The sequence below is a fragment of the Geotrypetes seraphini genome, chromosome 9 (assembly GCF_902459505.1).
Source record: "Geotrypetes seraphini chromosome 9, aGeoSer1.1, whole genome shotgun sequence".
NCBI classification, from domain to species: domain Eukaryota; kingdom Metazoa; phylum Chordata; class Amphibia; order Gymnophiona; family Dermophiidae; genus Geotrypetes; species Geotrypetes seraphini.
This window is the reverse complement of record NC_047092.1, coordinates 170,916,815-170,935,511: the sequence shown is the minus strand read 5'-3', so window position 1 is coordinate 170,935,511 and position 18,697 is coordinate 170,916,815. Positions and strand designations below refer to the sequence as shown.

At 44.5% G+C, this 18,697-nt stretch overlaps 1 protein-coding gene across 4 annotated transcripts in view; it reads left to right on the top strand.

The window, feature by feature from the left end:
• Positions 1–18,697, top strand: part of TNIK (TRAF2 and NCK interacting kinase) — a 388,169-nt gene that overhangs the window by 337,171 nt on the left and 32,301 nt on the right. For all 4 annotated transcript variants that reach the window (XM_033957992.1, XM_033957989.1, XM_033957990.1 and 1 more), the window contains 3 exons: positions 322–419; positions 9,079–9,266; positions 9,490–9,616. In XM_033957992.1, the coding sequence (XP_033813883.1) occupies positions 322–419; positions 9,079–9,266; positions 9,490–9,616 (413 nt within the window). The remainder of the gene's footprint in view (positions 1–321; positions 420–9,078; positions 9,267–9,489; positions 9,617–18,697) is intronic.

Genomic DNA, 18,697 nt, shown 5'->3' with positions numbered 1-18,697 from the left:
TGGAACCTGTGGCAGAATACTCTCTACAAAATAGGAGACAAAATTGTGCAAACACACATAAACTGGAGTAGACGGAGAGCCGAGTCAGGCTGTAACTGGTGCAACGCAGTGACGTCATGCACGTGTGATGTAATTGTGTCTTGGCCGCAGATGCCGTCTGTGGATGGGCTAGAACGGGGCATGACACAGGCAGAACGTGGTTTGCCTGGGGTATGGCCATGGGTCCAGATTTTCCTTCGGGGCTAATAGACTTGAAAAATAAATGCAGATAACGGACAGCATTGTTCTGACTCTAATTCTCCTTGTTTCATCTACCAACAGGACCCACAAAACCTGAAGGCTCGCCTATCCTCTCTCATGAGATTTCCAAGGTGAAACCGGAAGACAGCAGAGACGTGTCGCGGTCCGGTCGACCTGCTGTGAGTTGAAAGCATCCTGTTCAAAGCCAGAATTTATCCACCAGCCCTGAATGTAGTCAAATAAATAGGAATGGTACTTTAAGGCAGTCTTGCAAACTTTTCCGGCAGGTGGCACACTGAATCTAGTGCCCTGGCCAGAAGGCACCCTGATGTTGACGCGATGACGTCATGCCCATGTGTGATGTCATCATGTCAATGTCCGCGCATGCGCCGCGACCCCGCCGTTACAGGGATAGGGGGAGGTGTGGGGAGTGGAGACGCCGGCCAGGAGGAGAGTCATCTGCACCCATTGACTGCCTAGAGGACGTGCCTCTCGCCGCAAGAGGCATGTTCTGTAGGCAGGCAGCCGGCATGGACGGTTCTCCTCTTCGCCAGTGTGTTGCGGCACACCAGAAATCTCAGGAGGCACACAGGTGTGCGATACACTGCTTTAAGGCAAATACAGTAAACCCTGGTTGTGAAACTCCCTGAAGAAACATTTGCTGTAATTACACCTCAGCTCTGAAACTTCTCTAGAAGGGAATGAGCTACTGAGACCGTGCGCGCGCTGTAATTTGCGTCTCTGACAATTCTAATCTCCTTGCTGAAATTGTGCTGCATGTTTGATGGACTCTTGGTGAACTAAAAGTCGCCTTCAGTATGATGATTTAAAATTACTTTGCCAGTTGCACATCCAGGGTAGGATGTAAGAGCCAGGAGCAGTCTCGCAGTGAAGGCTTGCTGTTCTTAGAAATGAGGCACTTTGTTATTCCGTAATGGCTTCCACATGCATGGGGAATGGGATTTGCAGGACCTTTTTTTTAAAAAAAATGTGTTTTGATGGCCTAGGCCCAAATAAAATTTTACTACCTGCTTTCTCATTATTTTCTTTGATATTTATAGCTTATAAAATTGCAAAGCATGTTGGGATCAGCATGCTAATTTAAAGATGCACTCTGTTGAATTGACTGGGGAAAAAAAAAAAAGATTTGCAAGCATTGAACTAACCATTTTGATTTTATTTTTAACCCGCTTGCCTTTCCTCCTGGCTTTTTCCTGTCCTGATCTGTTTCCTCTGGTGCTGATTAATCTTCCCTTGCACGCAGAGCTATAAGAAAGCTGTAGATGAGGTTAGTGTAATCTTTTCTCGGTTGGCCAGGTCTTTCTCAGCTTGACTAGCTAAAACTTAATAATAATCCACACGTTGTTCTCAGAGCTGATAATGCTCTGCAGTTTCTAGATCTGTAAAGAATTCCTCTGACTTCAAAGAATCATTTTTTAATACATCTGCCACAAAATTGATATAAGATCCAGTGTTCATCTTTGTAAGAAATAGTCTTATTGATGCTCTAGTCCTGAGAGGCAGATGCAATGATTCAGAATGTAACTGGAGCGTGGACCAGCAAATTACAGCAGCTGCCTCTGATTTGCTCCTTTGTTATATTAAGTTACATAGTTAACTTGGTAATATCACTCACTAGAGTCTTGTGTTCCTCCAAGCCAGGGATGGTAAACTCTAGTGCCCGTGTGCCACAGACAGCTCTGGGTGTTAGGATAGCCAACCCATACAAATTAACCTTGGGCTACCAATCAGATGTATCTTGTGAACATCCAAGATACAATTTTGAAAAGCATTTTCGGCACAGAGAGCATGTTTAATGACTTTTATAAAATATTGCGACTGCGTATGTACATAAAAAGTATATGCCAAAATCCATAATACCAAGGGTGGATCAAAGCTCCACAGACAAACCGGGAATATCCAAAAGCAAGAAATGTGCAATAAGTCCCTGGATGCTCGGGAGAATTCACTAGTATAGTGGGAGACCAGGTTCCATTTTAGCGCACGTCCCGGCCTAGGTGGAGGCGCCTGGTTATAGAATTACCCCAAATAGAGTGCGTGCACAAATGTATACCTTTACAGAGCATGTGCATCTGCCTTTGTGTGCTCTTGGAACTGGATGTGGGGGTTCATAGACAACGGCGCGAAAGACAAAAGCGCGCGCCGACAATTGAGCGTAGCGCGGAGGCGCACACCGCACAAAATTACAGTTTTTAGGGGTTCCGACGGGGGGTTTTGTTGGGGACCCCCCCCCCAGTTTACTTAATAGACATCACGCCGGCGTTATGGGGGGTTGTAACCCTCCACATTTTACTGTAAACTGAACTTTTTCCCTAAAATCAGGGAAAAAGTTAAGTTTTCAGTAAAATGTGGGGGGTTACAACCCCCCCACCCCCCCACGCCCCCCACAACGCGGCGCGATGTCTATTAAGTAAAGTGAGGGGGTTCCCCCCAACGCCCCTCCGTCGGAGCCCTAAAAACAGTAATTTAGAGCGGCGCACGCCTCCGCGCTGCGCTCAATTGTCTGGGCGTGCTTTTGACCTGACACCGGATGTGGGAGCCTGTTTCCTAAAAGCATGATAGGCCCCTATGTTGCCCTTTTGGACTTCTCGCATATGGGTCCTTTATGAAATCAGGGCTCACTGTGGACACCCTGAGAGACTCATCTGTTTGCTGCCTTGAGGACCAAGTGTTCGCCATCCCTATTCCAGATATGCAATGAGAGGAAACTCAAAGACAGCAGTATGGCTCTGCTTTGTGACAGCCTCTTCATCCGCTCTCTTTCTTTGCTGCTTCCTGTGTCCGCATAATCATCTAACTCATTTCTTGTCTCATTGTGTGATCTCTCGCGAGCAATTACCGTAACCCAACTTGTCTCTTGTGACCTTTCAATGTCTGTATGCATGCTTCTGGCATTTTGGATGTAAGACACGAGAGGAATTCCACTCAAAACAAATTACTCACATACAGTCGTGTGAAAAAGTTAAGACACCCCATGAAATATTCAGTTCTTTCTTAAGAAATGTTCACATATCGATCTCAAATCTTTTTTTCTGATTTATCTCTGGAAAAGAAAGTGATGTAATTGCAGGTAAACAACAAAAATTTTCCTTGATTTACTCATGAAACAAAAAATATCCACAAAAGTGGGTATTCTAACTGAGGAATAACTTAGGACATCCCTAATAGCTAGTGTTACCCCCTTTGGCTGAAATAACTGCAGCAAGATGCTTCTTGTAGCCATCTACCAGTCTCTGACATCGGTCTGAGGAAAGTTTGGCCCACTCCTCAATACAGAATTCTTTCAGCTGTGAGATGTTTGAAGGGTTTTTTTTTTCCATGTACAACAATATCGATATGTGAACATTTCTTAAGAAAGAACTAAATATTTCATGATTGTTTAAGTCTTTTAGTTCTTATTAGCAGAGTTCTTATTAGTTTCAAGTTTCAAGTTTAATAAAAGATTTGATTAATCGCTTTATCTGAATTCAAAGCGATGTACATATTAATAAAATTAATTTGTTAAAAATATTACTACAGTAAATAAAACAATCTTGACTTAAGACAAATGCAACAATACTGGAAACATAAGGAATTTATGGGGAGAGTTTACATTATAATAAAAGTATAGAAAGACATGAAGGGAGAGTACATAAGGGAGGGTAGGGTGATGAATAAGAGAAAAAAAAAAGAAAAAATGATTTCTAAAATCTTTTTTTTTTTTTTTTTGAAGGTCATGTTATGATTAATTTAAGAATGCATCGTTGAAGAGAAAAGTTTTCAAATTACTTTTAAATTAGCAGACTGAGCGGCTGGACCCGACATGTTTCGCTATGGCTTTGTCAGGGATCTGCCCTAAAAAATAAATATATATTCCTTAATATGATATAATGTATCCCTCAATCTCCATATTTGAGAACCTCCATATTAATTTGCTTGTTCTTAAATATGGAGGTTGAGGGATAAATTATATCATATTAAGGAATATATATTTATTTTTTAGGGCGGATCCCTGACAAAGCCATATTGAAACATGTCGGGTCCAGCTGCTCAGTCTGCTAATAAGCACTAAAGACTCCTTTTACTAAGCTGAGTTAGTGGTTTTAACGCGCGCTACCCTCGTGCTACACGCTTACGCTTCTATAGAGCTGGCATTAGTATTTTTTGTGTAGCGCGGATTTAGCTAGCGCAGCTTAGTAAAAGGAGCCCAAAAAGACTTAAACAACCATTGAGATAAGTAAATTTACATCTAAATCGTGTTAAAAATTACATATTGGTAAAAATTAGTAATGGATTAAAGATTAAAAAAGTAATATAACCTAGACCAGGGGTAGGCAATTCCATTCCTCGAGAGCTGGAGCCAGGTCAGGTTTTCAGGATATCCACAATGAATATGCATGAGATGGATTTGCATGCGCTGCCTCCTTGAGAAGCAAATCTATCCCGTGCATATTTATTGTGGATCTCCTGAAAACCTGACCTGGCTCTGGCTCGCGAGGACCGGAATTGCCTACCCCTGACCTAGACTTTTGAGGATTTAACACATAATTCTCTCCGCTAACAGAAATCACATTTTGGGCTGGGGAGTGGTGTTTCTGAGGTCTTTAGGTTAAGAAAGCATGAAGATTGTATAAAAGTACATAAGAACTGATTTGAAGTAATATTTACTTAGAGTGAACATAATAACTTGTTGGCATGTCCGCTCGCCTTTCTACTTTTTGAAAGAGTAGACAACCAATTTGTACTTATCCAGTTGAGTTATTCCTGCAGATATTCATTTTCTTCTTGAAATCTGCCAGATTGACAGATTTTCTGCTTCGCTATTGGTCTTCATCTGGCTGAATTTCTAATTTTGTAAGAGAAATTTCCCTACGTTGTCAAGTGTCATGTTTTTGGGGGGGTTTTTTTGTGCTAGAGATTAAAAGCCCCTTTTACGAAAGCTTAGCCTATGTCAGAAGACATTAGCACAAAAACACGCGTCCTAATGACAGGCAGCGGTAGACATCCTGCCGCCGTCGGGCAGCCAATCAGGATGCACAAAAGCCTCCCCAAGGCAGTATGCATCTACGGAGAAATGTCCCGACATTTAAGCACGCCTAAGATGGGGCAGGATGCATCTACGGAGACATGTCCTGACACTTAAGCACGCCTAAGGTGGGGCATGGAAATGGCTTTGCCCCGAAGTGGCCCTGAAAGGGCTTAAGCATCGGAACACATCTCTGTAGATGGGAGATAGATGCCTGAAATGTAGGCCTGTATTTCAGGCATCGTCCGAGAGTGTAGGCACAATTCTGCATAGGACGCCAGTGCGTGATTGACAGTTGCTACTTAGGCGGCCGCCTATACCGGCGTCCTATACAGCAGGGCTGCCCAAGTCCGGTCCTCGAGATCTACTGGCAGGCCAGGTTTTCCGGATATCCACAATGAACATGCATGAGAGAGATTTGCATACCCAGAAGGCAGTGCAGGCAAATCTCTCTCATGCATATTCATTTCGGATATCCAGAAAACCTGGCCTGCCAGTAGATCTCGAGGACCGGACTTGGGCAGCCCTGCTATACAGAATCAGGCCCTAAATGCTATGTGCCCTATTTTGTACCTATGTGGCACTTAATGCAGTGTTCATTGCACTAAATGCATGCTAAGTTTTAGTAAAAGGGCCCCCTAAGTCTTTATCTTTAACCTCTTGCCCCTGTCCAATTGCGTTGATGGCCTCAGTGATAATTATTAATTTTAAGACTGATGAGAGCGGTTGTTTGTATATCATGTGCATGCCGAATGCAGTAAGGCCGGTCTGACCCTTTCTATTCTGCTGCCCCCGCATGTAAGAGCATGTAACAATAAGCAGACAATTTGTCTGTATGTTAAATTGTGCCCATATTATGAATCAAATGTTTCACCAAAATCATGGTAAACTGAAAGGTTATCTTCTTAATGCTGTCTGTCAGAGCCCTGTGGTGAGGGATGGGTCATCTTCAGGCATAAGATGGGCAGTTTGAACATGCAATAATGTAATGTAATGTAATGTAATTTATTTCTTATATACCGCTATCTGTTAGGTTCTAAGCGGTTTACAGAAAATATACATTAAGATTAGAAATAAGAAAGGTACTTGAAAAATTCCCTTACTGTCCCGAAGGCTCACAATCTAACTAAAGTACCTGGAGGGTAATAGAGAAGTGAAAAGTAGAGTTAGAGGAAAAATAAAAATAAAATAAACATTTTATCAAGACAGCATTGATCTAAATACTTTGGAAGGTAGAAGAGAGGAGAGAAAGGAATAGAAGCAGAAGGGGGAGCCGTTGAACAGTAGAATTCTGCAGCATCCACTATCTCCTCCTCTCCCTATTGGCTAAGGCTCTTAACATTTGCATATCTTCTTCCCATTGGCTAAGGCTCTTTGCCTGCATTGTGATGTCATAGAGCTTTATGGTTATAGAAACCTAGAAACATGATGGCAGATGAAGGCCAAATGGTCCATGTAATGTAATGTAATTTATTTCTTATATACCGCTACATCCGTTAGGTTCTAAGCGGTTTACAGAAAATATACATTAAGATTAGAATTAAGAAAGGTACTTGAAAAATTCCCTTACTGTCCCGAAGGCTCACAATCTAACTAAAGTACCTGGAGGGTAATAGAGAAGTGAAAAGTAGAGTTAGAGGAAAAATAAAAATAAAATAAACATTTTAACAAGACAGCATTGATCTAAATACTTTGGAAGGTAGAAGAGAGGAGAGAAAGGAATAGATGCAGAAGGGGGAGCCGTTGAACAGTAGAATTCTGGAGAAATTTAAATGATAGAAATAGAACAAAACAAAGACAAAAGGCAAAACAATAGATAAGATTAAAGATAAATCATAAGCTGGAAAGAAAAATAAAATAACACTTTGTCTTCAATCCACGGTTTCAGCGTCAGTGATGAAGTGGAGCAAGTAGGGTGTGAAAGGGTGCAAAAAAGGGTCTCTCTGTTTTGCATAAAATTGTCACAAGAAATCAGTTTATTTTTTTAATTTTTTTTTGTCTTTTACAAGTTATTTTGAAAGCTTTTGGAGCTTTCCGGAGAAATCCGAAGCAAGAGTACAAAGCTGTTTTTTGAAAACTTGAAAATTCATTGGGTCTATTTGCAGGCTGCCTTCGTGCGTTTCCAGGAGTCTACGTTGGATTCTTTTCGCGTTTCATATGGGTTTTCCTATACCTCCCTAGCCTCAGATCTGCCACTAAAAGTCTGGTTGATTTCTCCAAATTTGGAAATGCTGTTGAGTGCAAAGCAGCAAAGAAACCTACTTGGTTCAAAGTTGACTTTGAAGCATTTGCACATCTCTTTGCTGCAACAGACCACCTAGCACAGGGGTCTCAAAGTCCCTCCTTGAGGGCCGCAATCCAGTCAGGTTTTCAGGATTTCCCCAATGAATATGCCTGAGGTCTATGTGCATGCACTGCTTTCAATGCATATTCAATGGGGAAATCCTGAAAACCCGACTGGATTGCGGCCCTCAAGGAGGGACTTTGAGACCCCTGACCTAGCTTGTCTGACTTCTTCTGCTAAGTGGAACTCTTAAGTCCATTTGAGTAATATCACAGCTCTAGATTTAGATTAAAAATCATACATGCGATTGTGTATTGGTGTAAATTGAGCGCCCGCAAATACATGAGACAGGCGTGCTAGTGCTACAACTTGTACTGATGTATGATGTCTCTACAGCTGTTGTGAATCTGGTACCGAGGACAGCGTCTGGAACTTTCCACGCTTACATCACAGCATTAGTGAGAGGTTTAGAAAAGAGATTAAAAATTTTAAAAAAAACACACACACACACAAGAGCAAAACTGTCTTTTGATCTTGCTCTGCTGGTTTTATGGACCAGAAAGTTGTGAATGCTAATGTGTCCGTGGCGCTCCTTCAGGCAAGGTTCAGTTACAATCTACCATCATAAACAAATGACAATACGATCAAACTGAGTGAATAAAAACTAAGGAGGGTCTTTTACTAAGGCATGCTAGCCGATTTAACGTGCCCTAAACGCCAAAGCACCCGTTATCATGTTAGCATTTAGCACGTGCTTATAGTTAACGCCCGCTAAATCGGCTAGTGTGTCTTAGTAAAAGACCCCCTAAGTCAGAGAGACTTGCTAGAGTGTTGATTGGTTCCTTTGGTATGTATTTGGAGGGGGATAAGACTGTACCAGTCCTTCATTTTTTCCGCTAGTGTAGATGGGTAGTGTATATCTTAAACCTAAAATTTGCTACTGTTTCAGAAGTAAAGGAAAACATTTTTTTGTAGTTGTCTCTTATATGTGAACCAAAATAAACAAATTTTCTAGAGCCACCTGATTTTCCAGCTTACTTTGATGGCGACCAAATATGATTAAACTGCCATATATTTCTTGGAAACAACCAGATTGCCCGTTGATTTTTAGCTTATGTCTAAAGTTTATGCTTATACTATGCGTTACTTTTGCAAATAAAACATTGTTTCACATTTGTCTTAACAACTGTATCCACTTTCCTTGTTACATGTGCTTTCACATTAGTTTAAAGCAGGGGTGTCCAACCTTTTGGCTTCCCTGGGCCGCATTGACTGAAAAAAAATGTTTCTGGGGCTGCGCAAACGCTGCAGCAAGACAGAGGAGGGAACCGGGTAAACACCCGGGGGCAGAAGAGGAAAACACTGCATCGACCGGGGCCGCACAAAATACTTCACGGGGCCACATGCGGCCCTTGGTCCACAGGTTGGACACCCCTGGTTTAAAGGAAAGGAATGAAATCGCATTTTATGCACAAGATTATTTTCATTTGCAGTACGATTCAAATAAGCATTCAATGACTTTTCATAGGACTTGACGGCTTTAGCCAAAGAATTGAGGGAGTTGCGCATTGAGGAAACAAATCGCCCAATGAAGAAGGTGACGGATTACTCCTCCTCCAGTGAAGAATCGGAGAGCAGTGAAGAGGAGGAGGAGGAGGACGGGGAGAACGAGATGCATGATGGAACCGTGCCTGTCAGTGACATCCCTAGACTCATGTAAGAAATATTTCTCCAAAAGCTTAAGCTGTGAATGTGGTTTGGACATGATTGAAGTCGGTGAAGGGGCAGTGCATCTCTTACGGTGCAGAGGTGAATTGCTGCATTCCAGTTACAGAAACAATATTATCTGCTGATTTGGTCTAGCATTAGAAGCACAGTTCTTGGCCTTGTGTCAAGTCATGCAAGCTTCTGTAATTGATGGTTTCCGTTGTATTGGCAGACCAACAGCAATCTCTACAAACAATGAGCCATACAGTCTAGGAATGGTAACGAGCCATGGTCTTGAAACGTCTCAGGCAGATACCTTCAACAGCATTTCAAGAGAAGGCACGTTAGTGATGAGGGAGGTAAGTCTGTCTTAAGCATTTCTGCTGAAAATGTGGAACAATAAAACTGGATTGACTGGGTTCAAGATGGAAGGACCACCTTTTCTAAATCAAGAATGGTTTAGTACAGTGGTTCCCGACCCTGTCCTGGAGGACCACCAGGCCAATCGGGTTTTCAGGCTAGCCCTAATGAATATGCATGAGAGAGATTTGCATATAATGGAAGTGAGAGGCATGCAAATCTGCTCCATGCATATTCATTAGGGCTAGCCTGAAAACCTGATTGGCCTGGTGGTCCCCCAGGACAGGGTTGGGAACCGCTGGTTTAGTACATTGTAGGGTGTGTACACGGCACAACATTTTGGTTCATTTTTGCTTTGTTTGGACATTTCCTTGATTTTTCTAGATATTTCAGTTTATTTCAGTTTCTTTTTAACACATACTGACTGACTTCACATGTTAATTTGTAGGTTGACACATATTTATTGTGCGTTCATTTTTTTTTTTAAGGAGTACTAGTGATACAAATGAGTTGTAATGAATGAACATCCTTTACTAAACTGTTTCACAAGTAGCCAAAGAGTTGGAGTGTTAATATAAAAATGCAACAGGTATATTATTGATCACTGCCCATCATTTTGGTTCTCAAAGCTGTTTTTCTGGGAGAGGAAAGGAGATTCGAAGACTAATAACCTCTGGTGTGCTGGGCTGTGATTTCTAGAATCTGAAGCGATTGGCAGACATCACTACCACCAAAGTTCAGTTAATTTTTCTCGTACTGTGTAAACAATTGCTAGCCAGACCCACATCTGCTTAGTGGTTGAGATCCAACAAGTTTAAGTTTGACTGGGGCTTGTGCAAAGATGCTGGGTGCCCTTGGCTAACCTTCAGCCTTATGCTCTCACAATTTTAATACCGTATTTTCACATAGATAACGCGCACCCGTGTAAAACGTGCACACGGGTATAGCGCGCGAAAAACACAAATTTATGTACAGAATTTTTTATATACCGCGCACACCCGTATACCACGCATGCTGCCCGACTCTCCTTTCGCCCGCCCCGACTCTCCTCTGGAGACCCCGACTCTCTTTTCGCCCGCCCCGACTCTCCTTTCCCCCTTGAAGTCCTGTCCCTACCCTGAAAGCCTAATGCCCCCCCCGACGTCCGATTCACCCCCCCGCAGGACCGCTCGCACCCACACCCCGAAGGACCGCTCGCACGCACCCGCACCCCCACCCTAAAGGACCGCTCGCACCCCCACCCCGAAGGACCGCTCGCATCCCCACCCGAAGGACCGCTCACACCCCCACAGCCTCCCCCCCCTCCCCCATGGAGAAGCTGTCTACCTTGTTTCCGGATGCCAGCGAGCCCAGCTGTTTCCTCTGCCGGCGGTCCCACCCCTTCTCTGAGCCCTGCTGTGCTGCTTTTTCTTCTGGCGGTCCCGCCCTTTCTCTGACGTCAGAGAAAGGGCGGGATCGCCTGAAGAGGAAGCAGCGCAGCACAGGGCTCTGAGAAGGGGCAGGACCGCCGGCAGAGGAAGCAGCTGGGCTGGCATCCGGAAACAAGGTAGACAGCTTCTCCATGGGGGAGGGGGGGAGGCTGTGGGGGTGCGAGCGGTCCTTCGGGTGGGGGTGCGAGCGGTCCTTCGGGGTGGGAGTGCGAGCGCTCCTTCCGGGTGATGAATCGGGTGTCGGGGGGGGGGGGGAACTATGTAAAAAAAATTTTGTACAACGCGCTCACGCGTATAACGCGCAAGGGTATGCGCGGTATGTAAAAACTACGTATAACGCGCGCGTTATATGCGAGAAAATACGGTAATTCAACTTAACAATCATGATGATCCCAATACCACCTCTCCTACAACAGTCCTTAAAAATGCATAATTGGACATTATATAGAAAATTCTTTGCAGTGTCTGCTGCGGTAAAAATGGCCTTAGTGTGTGAGAAAAACCTATGTAAGCCAGTGCCAAGGTCATTTTATGCATCAGCATAGTAAAAGGACCCCCCCCCCACCTCACCTCATATCCTTTCAAGGCAGTTGCTCTTTTTTGCCTCCCATGGTTCACGTGCTGTGCAGACTGGGAGGTGCTGAGCTCATGTCCTTGAGGCTCTATTAGTGACTCCGTTCGTAGCCTTACAAATAGGAGGGAAATGCAACCTGAGCCAGCTCCACTCGCCCAGTGCATGGCTCAGGTAAGGCTGAGTCAGGTGGGGCTGGAAGTCTGCTGCTATCGCATTACAATCGGCAGACTGCGGCACCATGCAGCTCAAACTGGGAACAGCAGGTCACAGGGGAGAGTGGGAGGAGTGAAGGGAACTAACAGACTAGAAGAAAGGTACGGAGACAAACAAAGGGGTGAGATTAGAGGATCCCAAAAATGAAGGAAGGAGAGGAACGGGCAAAAGAGTGGCTGGAGAAGGGGAGAAGCAAGAAGGATGTGGCGTGGGAGAGAAATTAAACATGAAATGAAAAAAAGTGAGACAGTACAGAGAGAGACTGCCAAATGAAGAAGCAACCAAGGAAAAAACTAAACTGTGGAAACGCAGTCTAAGGCCAACAATTGCTGGGCTTGACTGCTTTGGCTGCCCTCTGATTTTCATCACACAGTATTTTGGATGCTTTCAAGCTTTCAGATTTTGTTGTGGTTAAATCAGAACAGACCCCAGAAGAAGGTTGTCTGCCGTGTTTCCCCAAAAATAAGACAGGATCTTAGATCAATTTGTGTTCCAAAAAAATGCTTATTTTCAGGGAATGTCTTATTTTTTTTCATACAAAAACACTGTGGAGAAGATGATGTCCAAGATGCAGGCTTTACGGAAAATACAGTCAATTAATCCACAAGACAAGATACTTAGGACCCAAATGATTGGGAACTATGGACCCAACACAGTCCGTATTTCGGCAAACCTGTCTTCCACAGGGGTCACTGAGGATCCTAATGCAAAAACTCGTGGATCAAAGGCTAAAAACGATCCTGGGAGAAAACTCTGCACGATTGAGTGATTCATCTCTCTCCCTTCCTCTCCTCCACCCCAATTCTTCCTTTCCTCTCCCCTTCCCCCCATGTTCAGCATCTTTCCTCGCCTCTCACCCATCCCCTTGTGCAGCAGCTCCCGAGGCCTCCAAAAACAGTGGCAGCGCTCTCTGAACAGACTGTTTCACAATCTTCCCCGCCAGGGCCGGGCCTTCCCTTTGCTGTGTCTTTCTATCCCTCCCATCTCTTTGTGCAGCGGAACCCCACCAACCCTTCCACCATGAGCCTGACACCTCCACTCCAAAAGAATCCAAAACAGCGGCGGCGACGGCACTCTGAACAGGCTGCTTTGCTGCCTACCCCGCTGGGGCCTTCCCTCTGCCACATCACTGATGATGTCATCAGTGATGCGGCAGAGGGAAGACCCCAGCGGGAAAGGCTGCAAAGTAGCCTGTTCAGAGCGCTGCTGCTGTTTTTGGAGGCCTCGGGAGCTGCTGCACAAGGGGATGTGTGAGAGGTGAGGCAAGATTATGCACATGTTAAATTGGGTACCACTAGTGTCAGGGATGGAGTCGGGGAGTGATGGAGTGGCTTCTGGGGTCAGTCTTAACTAGGGCTTATTTTGGGGGTAGGGCTTATATTAGGAGCATCTTTAAAAATCTTGCTAGGGCTTATTTGGGGGGAAACACGGTAATACCGTGTTGGGTCCATACCACAGATCTGATACTGTGTACTATATGGATTTGTCAAGTATATGCATCACTTTTACCCGTGAAGACTTTTCACAATAAACTTTTTATCAAGATTATCGTTTTCACAGTTTTGGTTTTTTTTCTTGGTTGTCTCCCTTCCACAAAAGAAGAAACAAGGCATAATCAACATGTAGACAGGCAAAAGTGTTGAAAACCGGTTGTTCCATTCTTGATTAGACTGGTATGCTTTTCTTTTTAATTTATCACTGCACTAGTTTAGCTTAGCCAGTGTTTACGAGGGGGTGCAGAAAAGTTCTCAGCCCAACCAACCAACTCTCTAAATTCTGAGCTTTATTTTGCCACTGTAGCTGAAAAGAGTGTTTTCTTATTTCGTTAAAGTGCCAATTTGCAGAAATGAAATTCTTTGTTTTTACATTGTTTTAAGATCATTGATTGAACCATACCCACATCATTCTCTTCTTGGTTGGACTTAGTACTTTTTAGTAGTACTGTCCAATTCAGGGAAAAAAATTTTGATTAGATTTGTCCTATTGAATAGATTATTCGATTTGATTCACTTTTCCTGCCTAATAGGGTGTTTTTTTCAAACATCCTGGCGGGTTTATTTTGTAGCCTCTTCACCCACCACAGCCCCCTTTGCCCTCTCCAGCTCCATGCCAGCACTGTAGTATAAATAAAAAAGACTTTTCGTCTTTGTTAGGTCCAAGCTCACACTTACTGTCTAACACCAGCTCTGGCAGGATACACATTTCAAATCTGACATATTGTAATCACAAAAAAATATATATATTTTTTATACCTTTTGTTGTCTGCTCATTTTATTATTCAAATCATGCTGGTCCCAGGCTCTGGTTTCTGTTTGTCTTCTGTTAACTCGCCCACCAGGGTCTCCTGCCCATTTGACATTTTCTTCTTTCTCTGTGTTCACCACCCATCTTCCATCTCTGTACTTTTCCTTCCACTGCCCTATCCAACATTTCTTTTTCTTTCCCATTGTCTACCATCTCTCTCTCTCTCTCTGTCTCCCTGCCCTGTGCCTTGAGTAAATCCTCTCTATTTCCCTCCATGCAGCATCTCTCTCTTCCTCCCCTCCATTATCATGTGCACCATTTCTTTCTCCTTATGGACCATCTCTCCCTGTCCTCTCCCTATGTCCAACATTTCTCCCTCTCTCTTCTCCATGCATGTCTCCCTCCCCTCCACCATATGCAGAATATATCCCTCTCACCCCTGTCTACCTATGTTGCATCTCTTCCTTCCTCTCCTCCATCCCATCTCCTCCAAGTCTTCCTCTCCTCTCTCCCCCCATGTACAGCAGCTTTCCTCCTTCCTATCCCCCTGTGCAGCAGCTTTCCATCCTTCCCTCCCATCCCTCTGTGGAGTAGTTTTCCATCCCTGTGCAGCACCTCCCGTCTGACCCCTCACCCCTCTTCGGGCCTCCTAAAGTAGCAGCAACGGTGGTGGCGATTGGCTTGGCAGAGGTAGCACGGTGAATAGACTTCTCGTGGCTTGCCCGCTAGGGCTTCCCTCTGCCATGTCATCGGTTATGCGACAGAGGGAAGGCCCCAGAGAGGCAGGAGAAGCCTGTTCACTGTGCTGCCTCTGCCAAGCAGGTCTCTGCCACTGCTGTTGTTACTTTAGGATGCTCGGAGGTATGTCAGGAGTCAGGACTTACTGAATTGGTGCAAATACTTTTGTTTCCATGTGGCTCTTTTAATGCTGATCTCGCTGAAGTGCTCAGTAGATCCAGGGAAATCTGCTGTGGATTTTGCAATGATCTGTGCCACCATTTTAGGTCTGTTGAAGGGGGTGATGGGCTGAGATAGAAGATCCCAAAAATAGAAGAACAGGCAGAAGAGTGGCCGGAGAAAGGGAGAAGCAAGAAGGATGTGGAGTGGGGGAGAAATTAAACATGAAATAAGAAAAAAAAAAAAAGAGACAGTACAGAGAGAATCGAGATGGAAAAGAGAGACTTCCAAAAGAAGAAACAACCAAGAACACCCCCCCCCCCCCAAAACTGTGGAAGTGCGGTCTAAAGCCAACAATTGCTGGACGTAGTCCGCATTGGCTGCATTCCGAGTATTTCAAGGTTTGGGGTTTTTTTTAAATTTTGCGCTGCTCCCATATTGTCATTTATTGAATTGGTTTCCACGAAGTTTGCAGCAAACATGATGGCTTCTGAGGCAGCTTAAATTTTCAAAATGTGAGAACTTAATAGCTAAAGATTGACCGGTGCTACTATTTCTGATGTATTAAAAAAAAAAAAAAAATGCAGTGCAATAGGACATGTAGAGAACCAGCTTCGGTTCCTTCCATCTATTTCCACAACACGTATATATTAGCTTTAATACAATAACAATTTCTGTCTCAAGTAAATACAACCTGTGTGACGGTGTTGCAAACTCATCGCTCTATTTTAAGCTTGACATAAGAACATAAGAATTGCCGCTGCTGGGTCTTACAGCAGCTGTAAGAAGGAAATTTAGATTCGCGGTTAAGGGCAGGGAGGTTTGTCAGACCGGGGCTGTTGTCGGTCGGTCGGTCGGGGAAGCGCCACAAAAGTAAGGTGACCTGGCCGGCTGTGCTGCACCCGGGGCGGGAGAGAAGGAGGAAGGAGAAGGACGCTGATAGCACTGGGGAAGACAAAGGGATGGAGAAGGACGCTGAAAGGCCATGGGGAAGACGGGGGGGGAGGGGGAAGGACACTGAAAGCATTTGTGGAAGACAGAAGGGGGAGAAGGACGCTGACAGGACATGGGGAAGACGGGGGGGAGAAGGACGCTGAAAGGACATGGGGAAGACAGAGGGGGGAGAAGGACACTGAAAGGACATGGGGAAGACAGAGGGGGGAGAATGACGCTGACAGGACATGGGGAAGATGGGGGGGAGGGGAAGGACACTGAAAGCATTTGTGGAAGACAGAAGGGGGAGAAGGACGCTGAAAGGCCATGGGGAAGACGGGGGGAGGGGGAAGGACACTGAAAGCATTTGTGGAAGACAGAAGGGGGAGAAGGACACTGACAGGACATGGGGAAGACGGGGGGGGGAGAAGGACGCTGAAAGGACTTGGGGAAGACAGATGGGGGAGAAGGACTCTGACAGGACATGGGGAAGATGGGGGGGGGAGAAGGACGCTGAAAGGAAATGGGGAAGAGAGAGTGGGGAGAAGACGCTGGCAGGGAAGAAGAAAGAGATGCCAGACTATGGGGGGAGCGGAGGGAAGAAGATGGGTGCCAGACCAATTTGGAAGGGGGGAGAAAGGGAGAGGCACAGTAACAGAGCAAATGGAAGACGCAGAAGGAAGAGAGACAGTGGATGGAAGGAACTGAATGAGAACATGAGGAAAGCAGAAACCAGGCAACAAAGGTAGGAAAAGAATTCTATTTTTTTTTTTTTTTTTTTGGCTTCAGGATAAAGTAGTATATTAGTTGTGTTGATAAAAATTTATAAACAAAAGAGGCTCTGGTAGAAACCCGTTTACAATGTATTCTTACCAATTAATATTTCCAAATTAATAAAGTCTTTTTGCTTATTTGTAAATGGGTTTCTACCAGAGCCTTTAATTCAGTAGCATAATTAAATGAAATAACTATTTCTGAAGTTTATAGGGACGGGCGGGGACGGAGGGGATTCCTCATGGGGACGGAGGGGATTCCTCACGGGGACGGGTGGGGACGGAGGGATTCCTCACGGGGACGGGTGGGATTCCTCATGGGGATGGGTGAGACTTTGGCGGGGACGGGTGGGGATGGGTGGGATTTCTGTCCCCGCGCAACTCTCTAATTCCAAGCAGCCTAAAATCTATTCCTTCTCCCGATGAAAACTGTATATATTTGTTTATTTTAAGATTTAGACACTACCTAAACCTAGGCAGTTTCCAAACAGCCATACATAATAATAATAAACAGCAAACTAAACACAATTAAAAAAAAACAAAACCAAAAAACACCTCTCTTCAGTAATGTAAAAGTTTAACATCATTCCAAAACCCTGTTAAATTGCTCACATAAACGCAGTCAGAAAACCTGACTTGGAATTCTAGGCTCGCTGACAGAATTTGTTTCATGAAACAGCAAAACAGGATAAATTCATGGCAAACGTTATCCATATCGGCTCTGAACTGAAAGGACATTATATGTCCCCAGTCGAGGAATCGAAAGTAAGAAATGTCCTCACGTTATAATGGAATAGAATACGTAATCAGCTTTCAAAATCCGATGAATGGGGAAAAAGCTGTGCAGTAAATCATTGCCTTCCTCCCTTGTCTTCACTGCACAACAAAACTCAGTTTGGTAGATTAAAAGACCAGCACATCGGTCCTAGTTAGAGTTTTTCTGCTCCTGCATTCTCTGAGCAGACATTATGCCACAGTTACTGCTTCTGTCTGGAAACAGTTTATTATGGTCGCAGATTTTGCTGGTCTAGCAGTCTGAACAGAGATGCATCCCAATGTTCTATGCTTCGTAAGAAAACTTGCATTTTCTGGTTGAATTTTCATCAGCTGAAAATGTCTGGAAAACCCCAGAAATAAAGGAGGGTAGTTTTCAAGCTGCGTTAGGGTACTAACCTGCGTTATTTGCCCCTTAACCCTTGTTAAAGGGCTCTGATATTGGTTGTGGTGCCCTTTAATGGTGCTGTTTAGGTTATACTTAGTAATGAGATGCAAATGCATATAAAGCATTTCATTAATATGAATAGTATAACGTGGCTTGTGGTGAAAACTAGGGGCACACTGCAAGATGGGTTCCAGCCAGTGAAATAACTCCAGCAAAAGCTGAGGTTATTTTACTCTCTAGGGCACTGGTTCCCAACCCTGTCCTGGAGGACCACCAGGCCAATCGGGTTTTCAGGCTAACCCTAATGAATATGCATGAGAGAGATTTGCATATAATGGAAGTGAGAGGCATGCAAATCTACTCCATGCATATTCATTAGGGCTAGCCTGAAAACCTGATTGGCCTGGTGGTCTTCCAGGACAGGGTTGGGAACCACTGATCTAAGGCATTGGGGCTCCCAAGCCACAGCCTGATGCTCCTGGACTATATCTTTTAAGGGGCCAGAAATCTTAGAAAGCGATTATGGCCAGAGTGCTCCATGCACAAACCCCCTCTAGTGACTCTCTCCTAATCAAGACCCTGTCCACTAGATTCCCCTCTTCCAGAAAGACAACCCTAAGATCCCTCTCATTCTCCTAAAGGCCCTCTCCCAGGGCTTGTGTTTGAAATTCCTTGGTGTCTCATGGTCTGGGCAGGAATGATCCCCAGTTGCTTCTGCCCTCCCTGGCACCAGGATCCAAAATGATACCAGTGACCCTTAGTACTAGTAATGTTTCTGTATAAGCGCAAAATGCCCTTATATGGAACCATGACTCCTAGAGGTAGTACCATGAGACTACTGCTAGGGGTCACTA